The following is a 15,833-nucleotide window of genomic DNA, read 5'->3' as shown; positions in this document are numbered from 1 at the left end:
GCTCACATTGCCGCCAACATGCCACAATTGGGCTAAGCTATAAATGATGTTGCTTCAGAATATGGCGAGAAACACGACGCTTTGCTTCGACTTTCGACAACTCAATGGAAAACATTTGGGTATTTTTTAAAAACTAATCTGGGGGCACGGCAGTACACATTTAAATAGATATGCATATTCCATAAAAAGTTTTTTTTTGTTTAATCACCCTTGTATGAATAACAAAATGAATAATGGATGATAAACCCAAACGCTCAAATCTTGTCACTTGCGCCGTTTTTAAATACCCCGTTATTTAGTAAGTTAATTTACTAGATACTGTTGTGCTTTAGAGTCACTTATTTACCATTAGATTGGGCTTGTCTCTTCGTAATAAATATTTACATTCTACTACTTGACTGCATTCAGAAAATACCACAGAACTTAATTTAGATAGAAGAAACAAATTCATATATTTGTATAGGGGCCGAGCGTGTCAAATTTTGTACTGAAGTTGATTCTTGCCTGTAATTTTAAATATGTCTCAGGCTCTTGATTGTTCATAATTTTTGTGTTGTTGCAATTGAATATCACGTAACGAGGCATTTTTTATGTTTTGGTTGACTTCAACTTACAAAAATTGACGCCCGAAAGCTGCAAGCTGCGAGTAAAGACGGACAACTCAGTGGATTTCACTGAGTTCATTTGACACGCTAAGTAGATACGTTTGCTTGATCTATGGAAAATACGTAGGTAAATACGCGAAGCGTTTTCTTCAACTTGAAACATGCCTGCTTAAGACGATACAGGAGGGGTCAGTTCTCCATACAAACGCTCTCGACTATTTCCTCCCTGGTTTTTTAAGATAGAGCCATGATTTTTTCAACACAGGTTATTATTATTTTTATCCGTGTCGGACCGTTTTGATTTTTTTGATATTCTTATTTTTAAAGACGTTAGAGCCCATCAAAAATTTCCAAAAACAGCGTTATTGATTATGGTGCAAAAAGGTGTGGAATTCAAAATTGGTAACAATTAGGCAAAAAAAATTAAACGGTCTGACACAGATTATTTCATTGCCATTCAGATTCTCAAATTTCGTTACGATTGAGTTTTGAAGGAGAAAACAGTAGGTACTCATAATTCACCTTAAAATTCTAATATGCAACGTCAGACAAGGAAGTTTAGACTCAAATATGTTTTTTTGCAAAAATGTCATTTTTGGCACAAGCTTTTATCGCCGACTGTACCTTTCTTTCAACAGTCATCTACTGCTTTCCGAGACGTTTCTAAAAACCTCTTACTCGATGGGATACGACGTATATCATGACTGAGTTCCTATGACCACCTTTCTGCTTCATCATCAGATCAGCTCCATGATACCATAATATTGCATTGTCACGTGATTTACATATATGTATGTGCAAAATTTTAGTTCAATCGGAAATCGGGAAGTGGGTCAAATGGGATTTTGACGCACAGTAACATTATTAACAAGGCAAGTTGAAATAAAAAGCTTGTAAAAAATAGGTAAGGCTATTTACTTCTTAAGTTACCTATATATTTTTTACTAATTGTAAGTTCTAGGGCATATACGCAACACTCAGAATAAAGTGTCAGTTTTGAACGGCAACTTATCTTAACAACGAATTACTTATGAGCGTTCGTATAACGCAATAAATTGCGCGGACATCGCGGTGTAGTTAGAAGCTTTCACAGATTATTTAGAGTTACCAGAAGGTCCATGGCTTTCAATTATGAAATTTTTTTTTTAGACCGCTACTGTCCTACTGGGCTGTCCCACTTCTGGCTGGCAGTCGCTACATTACGAGCTACTTCAACGATACGTGTTCCAGATATGGTTGATTCTTGTGACATCTAGGACGCTACGCTCCGTTTCTCACTAGCAATTTGCATGTGTATCTGATATGAACATTTTTTTGCGAAAAAACGGCAACCGAGCAGACGAATCGCCTGTTAGCGATTGCCGTCTTTATCTTTCTCTCTTGCCTCCTTACCTATAATAGATATGTAAGTAGGTAAAAATGTATGCTGATAATTTAGCCTAAGAACTATTTGGAGATCACTGATCAGAAAGCAATTTTAAAGTACGCTTAGCTTACGGTTGTAAGGTTTAAATACTCAATCGGCTTTTGAGTGAAGTTAATTTGTACCTAATACATAACTACTATTAATTTTTAATATCCGTACTTAATATTCCATGATAAGTCATCGATAATCAAGTGGCGATTACCTTAGAAAACTGAAAACGACGTGTCGGACCCACCGTTCTAGCATATATGTGTCATCCTTTACAGTGAACTGTCCGTATTTAGTTACACCTCTGCCGGCTATCGTCACAATTTATGTTAAAAGAAGAGAAGTACGTTACATTAGCCCGTTTCACGGGTGACAATTGAATTTTATAGGCCCTCTACACGCCTTGCGGGTTTACGAGCAAATCGGCGAAATCGAGGCTACGTCATTCACATATATATTACTTTGTAAGGACGTGCCATACGGGGACTTAAAATGGTGTCAGTATAAGGGAATTATTGACACCTTTGTGCGCACGGAAGCGAGCGAAGCGTGCAGTTTATGCGACCAATCGCGAGCACGATGTGTACTGGTTTAAAGTCGCCATCAATAAAATGAAATGAAAATCAAATGAAATGTTAGACAGCAATACAAACATAAATTGTATAGACCAGCTACAAAGCTAGAATTGTCGGCTAAAAATTCCTACATAATGTGTATTACAATTTATAATAAATTACCGCATGACATAAAAGAACAAAGAACTACAGCATTTAAGAAAATGATGAAAGCTTGGTTGTGTGAGAAATGTTTCTATAGTGTTGGCGAGTTTCTTAACAGATCATTATTGTAACGTAGGTATATTTAATGTATGCATGTGATTACTTAGGTTAGCAAAAGATATTTGTACGCCAGTCTGTAGGCACAACACAATGTGGAGATCTGTAGAAGTTACATATTGTAAATAGTTTTAAGACCATTTTTGTAAACCCACTATTGACAAATAAATTCATTCATTCATTCATAAAATTTGCGAACAATGTAAACAACTAAACGAACCCTGTACTAATTCAAAATGACTTTAATTTCCATTCTAAGTATTCTAACTCATCAAATCTGGCTAAAGGATGTGTTATGAAACAATAATTAATATCAAATTATGATCATAAACCATTAAACCATAGAAAACTACTAGAACATAGATATTTCATTAAATAACCATTCAATTTGTTTACATTGTGCACAATATCTATTGACGGCGATTTTACCAATCGCATTGTAACGTTCCACTGAGAGCATTAAACGAGAATGTTCGGTTGAAATAATATGAATTGCCATATCCTTCACTCTGAAATCTTTAGGATACGCCACGAGTTTGACGAGCCAGGTTTAATACATTTTAAAGGCACGCGGCACTGTTTATGAGTACTTTCGTAGTTTTCAGGACTTCTTTGTTCCTGCCGATGTTTTCAAAGCGTAGGTAAGGTACCTTCAAATTACGAAGACAAGAATATTGCGATGTCTTTTAACAATATGTGATAGACAACACGTTTGGATCTAAACTGTCAATATAATAGGCGAGATGACTAAAAACTAATTACTTAGTCTGTCAGTTAGATTATCAATGAATTTTAGACACGTATTTTTTCTTTTTTCTCGTAAACGAAAAATGACCAAGGTACAGTGCGTTGAAGTTCCGCGTGACGTCACGCTAGGTACAATTTTTACTTAAAAGTAACAAGCCCCCACTCCGGAACTTTGGTGCTCTAGATCTTTGTATTTTTTCATTAATTAGAAAAAGCGAAAAATACGTGTTCAGTATTTTTGGATCTAACTGACGGACTAAACAGAACAGAATGCCATTTTTTTATGTAGTCGTCATCCCTAAAGTTGTAGGGAAAAGCATCTAAGGTCGTTCATCAAAAAAAAAAAACATAAATTAAACATTAAAACCTTTCAACTAAACTTTAAAAATACTGGAAAAAGTAGTAGGTGGTCCAAAACCACAATATATTACGAATAAACCCCGTTGACGATACATTTGAAAGTGAGAATGTCGTAAAATATTTATCTCGGATATATTTTAGAAGTTGAACAGCACGGTTGCTGAGAACCACCGCGAACCACATTCGACTAGTCCCCTCTCTGTCACACTTACAAGTATATTTATAAGTGCGACAGAGAAGCAAGATGTTAAACGTGGTTCGTGGTATAGCTACTTTGTCGGTACGGTAGGCGCTTTTGTTCTTTATCGGCGATATGAGGCCTATATTTGTGATGCGTAATACGATATGACTGTGCTTGCGATGGTAGTATCTTTTACATAGGTTTTCTAGGGAAGGGAATGATGGTAGGATTTATTGAATAGTACTTTTTATTACTCAATTATAGTCCTTTATTCATTCCTTTTAGATGGTGAGGCTTTTGATCGATCAAACTCAATGTAGAATTGCAATAAACGTTGAAGCAAATTTGTGTATTGTCAAAGCTAGAAAAAGTTTTCCAGAATTTTGCAATTCACGTTCAAAGTAAAAAACCAAATACTGATTGATATTGTGGGACGTGTACTTAGTAACTAGTATCTCTAGGTTGATCTAGGCAAAATTGTAATTTATATTCATTTATTGTTTATTTTTAATTTTCAAATACAAGCACGGCAATCCACACGTTGATATTGAAGTTGGTTAAAAGTTACAACATGTGAAAACGATGGCTCTTGAAAATTAAAATTGTTCTAGTACCGCGACCTAGTAAAATGTCACAGTAAATTTACACGCAGTACGGATAGTTGGGGCACGACGCGGGGTCAACGTCAGCGGGGTACAGCGGAGCGGAGGGCAGGGTTGCGGGTCTGCAAAAATATGCTATGATGAATATATATGTATACGTAGGTAGCATTTAAATATGATTAAATACATACTTTATGAAACTTCGTTTTAAATATTGTTTGAAAAATTTTCGTGAACAGCTCAAACAGTTAAAGCGCCGGCACACAATTAAAACGCGACGCGATGTCACGTGTTAACACGTTGCAGTTTGTATAGAGCATAGCGTCGCGTCAGATTTTTATATGTGATTCTTGTCATAGAAAATACGTACTACAATTTGATTCGCGTTTAAATAGTATGCCGGCGCCTTTAGGGGACTTTGTTATTTGTTAATAACGTTTTGTATTGCTGTTACTCCCCCAAATTAGGTAGGTTTATTTAGCTTTATATAATATTACGTAAAAATGATAATAAACGCCCACAACACGTAAAATGTTTCTAAAAATCTGCATCTGTTACAATATGCATGATGCGAAATATGAGATTGCTTATGTAAAACCATATTTACTTACTCTTCAGGTAGCAACAGGGGCGGGTTCAGGCACAGGCTCAGGAACGGGCTCCGGGACAGGAACAGGGGCAGCAACAGGAATAGGGGCAACAATGGGGTACGGGCCAGGGTACGCCATCCGGGCATACGGGATCTGGTACCCAGGGTAGTAGGGGTAGGGCAGAGTCTTGTAGCGGGCCATCAATTCCATGTTGCAGTAGGGGTAGTCTGGGCAGAGCAGGGGGTCGATTCCGGCCGGGTATTCGATGCCCATGGCTACGGCGACAAGGGAGCAGACGAGGAACTGTTTGGTAAAAAATATCTCAGTTGATTTTATGTCAAGTAAAATTACAACTCATTCACAATAAAATAAAAAAATACTGAACTGATGCTGGAATTGGGAGTATATACTTCACTTCAATAAAACGTAAGTTTGATTTTGGTGTAACATGAACTACAAAGCCAGCTTTACGAGTATATGCGTATCTTTATTTTGTATTTCGTACAATAATGACCTATTTTCGTTATAACAATGTACTGAGATGTATGAAGTCAAAACAGTTTATATTATAAAGAAAATACAAAACCATCACCAGCGGTATGGACAAATTTTCATATTGCATTATAAGCCGAGATAAAAATAATATCTAAAGGACTGTATAATTTTTTGGTCCTTAATATGGGTGTACGTATATTATTATTATAAAAATATTTAAAATAATAAGAACTGACCGCTTTGATGAACATGGTGCTAGCTGTCTTCTTGACGGTTGCCCGAAACTGATGCTGCTGCCAAATTTGCACAGATATTTATTGTCAAATGCCACTCCTGATAATATGAGTTTAATGATATTTGTAATTAATTGGCTTATGTTTATAATCACTCTTAATTACGCTGCTCTTAAATATGCTGTTAATGACGATTAAGATGTCGCCAAATAGGTATTATTAGTGAACAAGGTCCATACTGAACGATATACAATCATGCTTTGCCAAATAAAAATCATACAAAATGCAAATACTTTGGTTTTTTACCTATTTCAAATAAAAATACAAAATAGTTTTACAAAAAGGTATTTGAAATACAAAATGCAAAATAGGTATTTTCAAAATACCTTTATTCAAATAAAATATTTATAATTTCTTTGAAAAATAGATTATTAAGACTGTTAGTTATGGAGGAGCGGGGCATCCCTTACCTAAAGGGAAGTCCCAACCACTAGGGCCCATTGCATAACAATTTACAACTCATATTACAAGCGGTAGTCCCTATCCTATTCCTTTTATAAGAAAGAGACTACCACTTGTAATACAAGTTGTAAATTGTTATGCAATAGGCCCCTGATGGCAATTTTGTAAACCTTTTTCAAGGAAATAAAATATTTTTCATTTTCATTTTCAAAATACTTTTTTGACATAAGGTAAAACTTTTATTTTAAAGATGTGTTTAAAACACAGAATCACCAGAGAGCCCAGAAACCTGGCTCTATAAAATTAACACGTTAAAAAGTGAAGCCAAAAATTGACTATCTCCATGTCTTTTACTTTAATATTATAAAAATCGAATAAAAGAGTTATATTGCAATATGTATGAAATATGAAAAAAAAAACCCTAAAATAATAGTAATATTAATTAAGCATACATTGCAGCTGTAGTAAATAGAAATGCCTACAGTCATTGGGTATATGAATCGATATGGATTTACCCCGATTTTTCGTTGTTCACGGTCAGGGTGCTTTGGGATCTTGCAACAAATCGCTTACTATTTATCGAACCTTATTTATTATAGGAAAATAAGTGTGTTTTAGTATAACATTAAATTAAGCGCTTCCGAACGTGTTGTCCCGGTCAGTACATTACAATTACAACTTAGACAGACAAAGAAAAAATAGAACACGCTCTCGGTACCATCCTTACGTCAAAAAGTGACAAAAAGCATTTTGTATTTTGAAGTGGTAGAAAATGCAAAATACTTGTACTAAAAAGTATTTCAAACAAAATACAAAATAGTTTTCGATGAAAGTATTTAAAATACCAAATACAAAAAAAATTAGAGGTACTAAAAGTAATTTCAACGTTACATAAATACTACTTTAAAAAAATCACAGTAATTTACAACATAATAATGTACAGTAAAATCTAAGTACAATGTCAACTTGTAACCTACCTTCTAATATGGAATTAAGACTTATACTATATATACAAATAACTAAATAAATTAATAATTACAAATAAAATTAGAAATAAACTACTCACTAAATCCACTCCGAGTCCTTGGTAGGTATTTTGTATTTCGTATTTCTATTTGAAATGCTTTTATTTCAAATAGTTAACATCTCTGAGCATAACCTATTTTTTCAACTGAAGGTAACTTTAGTGCCAAAAACTTCGGGACAAAACTTAAATAACTTATTATATTACACATCACAAGGCACGTTACGTTTGGCTTAACCACATAAATAATTATTATCACTACATCAAACTTTACCTACTTTTGGTGCGTTGTTTCAACCACTACTCTGACTGTCCATAGCAGTATATAATTGTAAACAGCTGAGTAGTTGAGTGCTACTTTTTTTTTTTAGTATGAATAGGTAGACGTTTGACCACGATCACACCTGATGGTAAGTGATGATGCGGTCTACGGTGGAGCACGCTTACCTATGAGATATTCCTACAACCATTATTGCTGGTACAAGCTTCGTTACAATTATGTACTACTTTGTTACGAAAATGTTAGTAGGTATGCATATTTGAAGAAGTAGTTTCAACATCGCTTGAGAAATTAAATAAATTCTGGTGTACTTACTCCGTAAAATTTTCTTTAAGATTTAAACTGTTTATTTCTTTAAAAAAATTTATCAGTAAGTACATGTTTGGATCTTAGCCTAATCTATATTTAATCTAGATTGTTAGCCAAGACGAGTAGGTTCTCTTTACAAAAATCTTAAACGTATTTTTAGTTACTCTATATCTACTTTTAGTATTTTATAGATTTATGACGTAAGTTTTTCCATATACGTTAGTACTGCTTGAGGGGGTGAAGTTTTTTTTATGTTCATAAGTGCCTTGAGGTAAGTAGGTCTAGTATTATATATCTGTTTAGTCTATGTATATCTGCTATGACTATATTCAAATATCACTGCCAATTTGGTTTCATCAAATACATTTATAACTTTACACTGCTGAAATAATTTCTCAAAGTTACGAGTATATTTACTTATTATACTTAGTTTTAAGAGGTACAAGGGTTTTTAACATTCTTAACTGTATAAAGTATATTCGTTAAAGGTAAGTTTTATATGCTTGTTGTAAACGAAGTTTTGCATAGCTAGAAATATACCATAAATTATCACTGAGCCAGCCATGGCCATATCGCCATATATGACGAGACGGGTCAGGACAGACCGGGATACATGGAAAGGGAAGAGGGAGGCCTTTGCCCAGCAGTGGGACACTCTAGGCTCATATAAATAATAAAAAAAAAAAATGCGTAACAAAAGACTGGTCATAGGGTTTTTTTTATATAAAATATGGGCTTACACTTGCACACAGAAATATCACCTCCCAATAGCCCCAATTCCTTTTGCTTCTTGTTTTTTTATTATTTTCTTTATTAACACAAGAGGTACATTTATAACAAAAACATATGTCCCACAAAACGGTTTTCACAGTTTGACTGTGGGATCAGAGTCTCTTCGCTAAGAAAAGTGAAATAACATTTAATTAGATAGTATTAATTAAAAACTTAAACAGACTTCTTTTGAATTTAGCTCTATTGGCTTCCGTCCTGATATCTGCAGGCAAACAGTTTAATATGTAGGGTAGACGTTTCGTCAAACACCTATCTCCATAGTAGTTAGTTACTCTTGGCACTTTGTATTTGCCTGCAGTTACCGACCTGGTGCCGTGTGTATTACTTGTTGATATTATGTTATAGTATATTATAGTCACAATTTGGCCTACCAAGACCGAATTGTATTCATTTACTCGTAATAATAATTTAGCTGGTACACTTAAAATGGTTTTCTGATTTTTGCCGTTAAAAATGTTTATGGTGGCAAAATAACTACCCCAAGAGCTTTCGAAGTGAAAATATAATGGCATGTTTTAATTTGGAATCCTCAGCAGCAATGCGAAAATTGTTATTTTCAGTATATACATAAATAATTACGGTGTTTTTATCCCACACTCGCAAATCTCAATCAAATGAACTACCTTAATCCTTTATTATTTCGTAGATTAAGTATTTGTTGGATTTTGATCGACCGAACTCAGAATTGCAATAACCGTTCAAGGAGATTATTGTGCTCTTAGGCCTGATAATTGTGAAAATTTAAAATGTCTCTCAGAAGAGTCAACTCTTTTCACAATTAATGTTCAAGGGAGAAAACAAAAGACTGATTTATATTATGGGTTAGGATAGGAAGATCTAAATAAAGTTATTATTTTGTTTATTTACTTATTATTTATTTTCATTTTCCAAATACTGACACGGCAATCCGTAAGGAGGTATTGTTGTCGGTTACAACATACTAAAACTTCTGGTGCCACTATGTAGTAAGGTCACAGTAGAATTACACGCAGTACGGATAGTTGGGGCACGAAGCGGGGTCGACGTCAGCGGGGTACAGAGGAGCGGAGGGCAGAGCTGCGATTCTGAAAAAAAAATTACTGTGATAATCGGAAAATCTATTGATTGAAACTAATATTTTTCACTTATAGTTTTAACGGAGCTTAATTGCTGTTATATTCAAAGAATTACATAAATGCCAATAATTTGAGACATTAATTTATATCAACAGTATGCATGAAATGCAAGATGCAAATTATGAGATTGGTATAAAATAATTAGCCACAGGTACCCATTAAATGTACTGACTAATATCTTTTTTTTTATTATAAATGAGCCCTCCTTGGATCTTGTACACTCCTTTTTGCTGTGTACTTAACACAGCAAAAGGGAATGTACAAGTTTCTAATGGGGTGGCAACGCGCATGTGCCACTGTTTGAGTTGCAGGCGTCCATAGGTTACGGTGACCGCTTTACATCAGGCGGGCCGTATGCTTGTTTGCCATCGACGTAGTATAAAAAAAAGGTTGCTCTTGGCCACAGATTAAACAGACCAGAAATCTTCTCATTAACGATTTGTACATTTACTTAATCCTCAGTGATAGGAGCAGCAACTGGTTCAGGTTCAGGTACAGGCTCAGGAACTGGTTCAGCAACTGGTTCAGGGACAGGAACAGGTTCAGCAACAGGAATAGGAACAGGGGCAACAATGGGGTACGGGGCAGGATACGGGCCAGGGTACGCCATCCGGGCATACGGGATCTGGTACCCAGGGTAGTAGGGGTAGGGCAGAGTCTTGTAGCGGGCCATCAGTTCCATGTTGCAGTAAGGGTAGTCTGGACAGAGCAGGGGGTCGATTCCGGCTGGGTATTCGATGCCCATGGCCACAGCGGCAACGGCGCAGATGAGGAACTGTCGGCAAAATTAATAAAAATGTACATACTCGTATATTAAGTTAGAAAACAAACCTAAGTACCTATGCACTTAGTTTACATTTTAAAGTTTACAAATTTGCAAATGGCATCATAAAAGCTAAGCTATAGATATAGAATTTTGCTAAAAGACTGTATAATTTTCCTCTTTTTTCTTTGATTCCTTCGTTTCATTAAGAACTTATTATATATTTCCCTCATTATTATTTGTATTGTATTTTACGTATCATTTGGAATAAAAGTATTGTTAAATGTTAATATTGTTAATAACTAACCGCTTTGATGAACATGGTGCTGTTTGTCTTCTCAACGGCTTGAGACTGATGCTGCATCCAATTTTTCACAGTTATTTATTGTCAAATGCCACTCTTCACAATCCAAGTTTTATGATATTTGCAATTAATTAACTTGTGTTTACAATTACTCTTAATTATACGGCTCTTAAATATGCTGTTATTGTCGATTAAGGTGTCAAAAATATTAATAGTGAAAATAAAGACAGTTGAACACTGAACGAGATATTAATATTAATCTTGGTATTAATAAAAAATATATTAAGGTAAAATATTTGTTTTTATTAATTCTTATTAAAGATTATCGACACATACAGATTTTATAGTTCAGAAAACTCTACATTGTGTAGTAGTTACCTTTTATAATGTATAAATAAATCCTTTTATTGCCGCAATAAATTTCACTAACAAGTTAATATGTAGGAATTCCCTTTGTATGGCGTTTATAAACTTCGAACAAAAGGCACAAATACCTTAGTAAAGTAGGAAGCTCATTATGTGCTTAGGCCAAACATGGTTAGCTGATTTTTCAGAAAATAAATATGTACTTGTATAAACTACTTTACGAAATGCCTCTAACAATTAACATTTCAATCACTCGAATACCAATGCCATTAATTTAAAAAGTTATAAACTATATTAATTAAGTGTGGTGGTAGCTAATAGGTAACGGTATGGTTAATGTGTTTAATTGTTTAATTATTATACTTTGATTGATTTTCTATTTAGACCCGGTCGATAGCCGTTTTGCATCATATAAATTACACCGGAGACAATTGTTGAGCATCAGTCTCATACAAATCGTTGAGATAGCAATCACCATGTTCACTAAAGTGGTAAGCTTTATTTTAAAATATTATAAGTACGATATTTACCTGAATAACAAAAAAAAACTATACAATGTAATGATTGCAACAAACAGAATATTAGAATATTCGAATGTTTGAATTAAGTTTTATGTGATAAGTTCAATTATGTCGTGATATTTGCTAGGTTTTTTTTACCTATTTGATGATCAATTTGCATGATCAGAAGCTTTTTACAGTATTAACATTATTAGTTTTTGCAATAACAATTTTAACTAGTTTTCAGATAATGTTAGAATCCAACCCTAGTCCAAATTATTTATTTATTGATTAAACACTTAAATAGTAACAACATCCATAAATATTCATAGAATTATCTAGTCAAAATTTATAAAACTAGAGACATATTTTAATACTGATCTAACTAACTCTCTTTCTCAGTTGCTCGTCTGCGCCATCGCCGCCGTAGCCTCGGCCATCGAGTACCCCAAGGGCCTGCACCCGGCTCTATGCCCCAACTACCCATACTGTGACCTGGAAGTCCTGGCCCGCCACACCGCTGACGGCATGCCCATCCCTGAGTGGGAGTTGCCGTTCGCGTACGCACGCTTGCCGTACTATGCTGTACCTATCCCTATTGCCCGGGTAGCTCCTGCTCTTGCCCCTCTGCCAGCCAAGTAAGTCAGAAATTTTATTAGACGCCATAGCTACGGCCATAGAGTACCCTAAATCACCTTGCCGTATACCTCAATTACCCACACTGCAACCTGGAAGCCTTAGCCCGCCACACACCGGACGGCATGCCCATCTTTGAGTGGGAGTTGCCGTTCGCGTACGCACGCTTGCCGTACTATGCTGTGTCTATCCCTATTGCCCAGGTAGCTCCTGCTCTTGTCCCTCTGCCTGCCAAGTAAGTCAGAAATAATTTCTTGCGATTATATTTTATGATTCACAGCCTTGTAGATACTATAGGAGTATAAAACACTTACTCGTATCATTCAAAAAAAAAAAAAACAAACAAGACAGTGGAAATAAAAAACAGATCAAATGAAATGAGTACAAAGCTGAATTTATCACTTCAGCTGATACACAAACACATATTTTTTTATGTATCTTTATAATTATTATGGAAGGAGGTACTCTAAAACGGGATTAGTATATATATTTCTAAACTTATTGTATATTATTGTAAATCTAATACTCAGTCAAAACAAGTACCTACTTAACAAAATTTTATGACCAATATTTTTTTTGTCTAGGCATATTGTCCTGTCGTTCAATTTTATTCTTTAACCGCATCTTCCTACTAGCATCATTTAAAAGATAATGTCATACATTAAGAGTTTTGAATGATTCACGGTTATTTTCATTAGACTTATATTGACCGGGATATAGACCGTCATTACCTTTTTGATTTTTCGAGCTCCTGCTTTGAGCTCCAATGTCATACATTTTCAACTTTGAATCTAAATATAATTTTTGTTTCGCAGGACTCCCGAGTACCCCGCTGACGTCGACCCTGCTTCGTGCCCTAACTACCCCTACTGCACATAATTTTACTGTGACACTTTACTTCCTTAGAAATAATTGGTATCTTCGAACTGGATGAGATCTGCATTGTACTTGTGTCATAATGAGACTGATCTGGTGATATCATTTTCTAAGGAGGGACAATAAACGGTAAAAAATATATACACCTAGCTTTTATTTTCCTATCTTCTTTCTTTGCCTATCCGTGCCGTGCGTTCAGGATAAATCGGTTGTCATAGAACTTAATGGACATTGGATGATGATGATGTTGATGACGATGCATGTTTATTAACACAGTAAATACGTAGCTTCTACCCTGAATTCAGGTCGGTATAAAATCATATTTTCCATCATAAAATCATATGTGTATGTGTAGGTAGGTATCATAAGAGTTTTTTCATGTGGTAAAATGTCAAGACTTCTTTATAGAAACTACCAAGGGACTTCTGTGTCTCTGTTTTGGAAATGAACTTGACCTACGGATTAACTGTAAATAAAAAAATGTAAAGTGTGTGAATTGGCTTAAATATCGCCGCCCTTTTTGTGTCCGGAGTGCAGAGCTGACTTGAATTCCGAATATTGGAATGACAATCTTCTTCAAAATGCGTTGGTTACATGTATTTAAACCTGAGTAAAAACTACACAAAACCTATCATCAAACCCTTTAAAAATGTTAAATTAAACATGACTTTATACTTAATGATTATAATGAAGAGACACCTAAAGACCTGTAATCTTATAATAAACTTAATCAATGTCATTGCCGAAGAATTAATTCATTTGCATAATTTGCTCATGCATTGGGTTTTATACGAACACTGAGTATGAATTAATTACGCAGTTATAGGTTATGTTTGTGCATATTTTAGGGTTCCTTGAGTATATTAATTAAGATTTTATCTTCTTAGATCTCACGGTTATAGTTAATTACGCTATAATGATAAATAAATAACAAAAAATCTTTTACTATTTATTTATTTGTACCTACTTACATTTTAAATTATATATTCTGTACATGTACAAGTCAATGATTTTCATTTTTAACCCCTGACGCAAAAACGACGGGGGGTTATAAGTTAGACGTGTCCGTCTGTCTGTGTGTGTCCGATACACGGGGACATTTCCAAAATTTATTTTTTGTATCGTGGTTTTGCCTTATTTTTTATCGCATAGGAAATATATTGATTTAAACTAACACGATCTTCACTCATATTATTAAATTAAATTAAAACGGGACTTAATCGCGTATTATTAAATTAAAACGGGACTTAATCGCGTAGGAAATGTAAAAGCGACTGATGTTTGGTGAATATAAAAAACAGATTTAACTCTTTGGATCCAGAGATTAAGCACTTTTAATGAGCATAAAAACTTCTTGATGTGTATGAATGGATTTTTTATACCATAAGAATTTCAATATTTTATATAGATCGGATATCATTTTCTTAAAGCTCAAACACCTTTAGTATTCATATAGTTTCTATATTACATACACAAACATAGGTATACATAAAATCACGCAAGGGTGGCAGGTAGAGCGTTTACAACTGCTCATGTCGTTTGTTATATCCTAAACCCCTTATTCATAATCGTTCACTAAAGTTATCAAGCCGATAAAGTTCGTTTGTCCCTTTCTATCACACCAATACGTCGGAAAAGGACTAACGAACTTTATCGGGTGTTTGACATAGGTATCTATAAGTTCGAGTCGATACTATAATATTATTTAGCTTACAAAGAGATTTTATGAGTCGGAAATAAATAAATATAAGTCACAACGTATAATTAAATGCAGATAGGGCGGGGCAGCGCCCGACTGCTGATGTCATTGGCTCATCACTGATATTTTTACTTATCTTCTTTACTTCAGTGTTTTTAAACCAAATCTTAAAAATTATATGCAATTCAAACAGTTTAATCGGTTCAGACTTTATCTGTTTCTCTATTAATCGGATCGTTCATCACACAAATACTTAAGATACCACATATACAGGGTGGCCCATTCAAATCGGTCAGTATGGGAAAGTCTGAAACTGTAAGACATACGAAGATTTGTTCTTAGGAACCATGTCACCGATTTTGATAAAAAGAAAAACTGCATTCATACAATTAAAAAAAGTAGCTGGGGAATCGAACCACTTACACTATTTCTATTCAGATATCGTTTGTTCTTAAGCAAAATATCTCTAAGAAACATAATGTCTAAAATGAATTTAGTAGGTGTTCATGTGACCACCGTCTTTTTCAATACAATATTCAACACGTCTAGTAACGATCTTACTATTGCATTTTGTATCTTCATGTGGTGAATCTGCGTTAAAGTTGACTCTATGGCTACTTTTAGGTCTTCAACGGTGTTATAGC

General features: G+C 34.6%; 3 protein-coding genes across 3 annotated transcripts; 1 reads left to right on the top strand and 2 right to left on the bottom strand.

Annotated features, from left to right (window-relative positions):
- Window positions 1-4,748: 4,748 nt before the first annotated feature.
- On the bottom strand, window positions 4,749-5,644 carry LOC125231086 (cyclin-dependent kinase inhibitor 1C-like). Its single transcript, XM_048136433.1, has 2 exons — window positions 5,357-5,644; window positions 4,749-4,867 (listed from the first exon to the last, which is right to left on the bottom strand). Exon 1 carries the CDS (start codon window positions 5,606-5,608, stop codon window positions 5,360-5,362), a length of 249 nt encoding a protein of 82 aa, XP_047992390.1. The 5' UTR covers window positions 5,609-5,644; the 3' UTR covers window positions 4,749-4,867; window positions 5,357-5,359.
- A 4,852-nt stretch (window positions 5,645-10,496) lies between these two features.
- LOC125231332 (nematocyst expressed protein 4-like) lies at window positions 10,497-11,130 on the bottom strand. Its single transcript, XM_048136776.1, has 2 exons — window positions 11,116-11,130; window positions 10,497-10,820 (listed from the first exon to the last, which is right to left on the bottom strand). The coding sequence occupies exons 1-2, from the start codon at window positions 11,128-11,130 to the stop codon at window positions 10,497-10,499; spliced, it is 339 nt and encodes a 112-aa protein (XP_047992733.1).
- A 738-nt stretch (window positions 11,131-11,868) lies between these two features.
- Window positions 11,869-13,597, top strand: LOC125231083 (cuticle protein 1-like). Its single transcript, XM_048136428.1, has 3 exons — window positions 11,869-11,969; window positions 12,381-12,616; window positions 13,430-13,597. The coding sequence occupies exons 1-3, from the start codon at window positions 11,955-11,957 to the stop codon at window positions 13,491-13,493; spliced, it is 315 nt and encodes a 104-aa protein (XP_047992385.1). The 5' UTR covers window positions 11,869-11,954; the 3' UTR covers window positions 13,494-13,597.
- The last annotated feature ends 2,236 nt before the right edge of the window (window positions 13,598-15,833 follow it).

The sequence above is a fragment of the Leguminivora glycinivorella genome, chromosome 11 (genome assembly GCF_023078275.1).
Source record: "Leguminivora glycinivorella isolate SPB_JAAS2020 chromosome 11, LegGlyc_1.1, whole genome shotgun sequence".
Lineage (NCBI taxonomy): Eukaryota > Metazoa > Arthropoda > Insecta > Lepidoptera > Tortricidae > Leguminivora > Leguminivora glycinivorella.
Note: the sequence above shows the minus strand (reverse complement) of the source record. Positions and strands in the feature narration are given on the sequence as shown.

Coding starts and splice junctions, on each gene's coding strand:
- LOC125231083 (XM_048136428.1), top strand. Junction 12,617..13,429: donor CTTGCCCCTCTGCCAGCCAA/GTAAGTCAGAAA, acceptor TTTGTTTCGCAG/GACTCCCGAGTACCCCGCTG.
- LOC125231086 (XM_048136433.1), bottom strand. CDS start 5,608: ATGGGCATCGAATACCCGGCCGGAATCGACCCCCTGCTCTGCCCAGAC.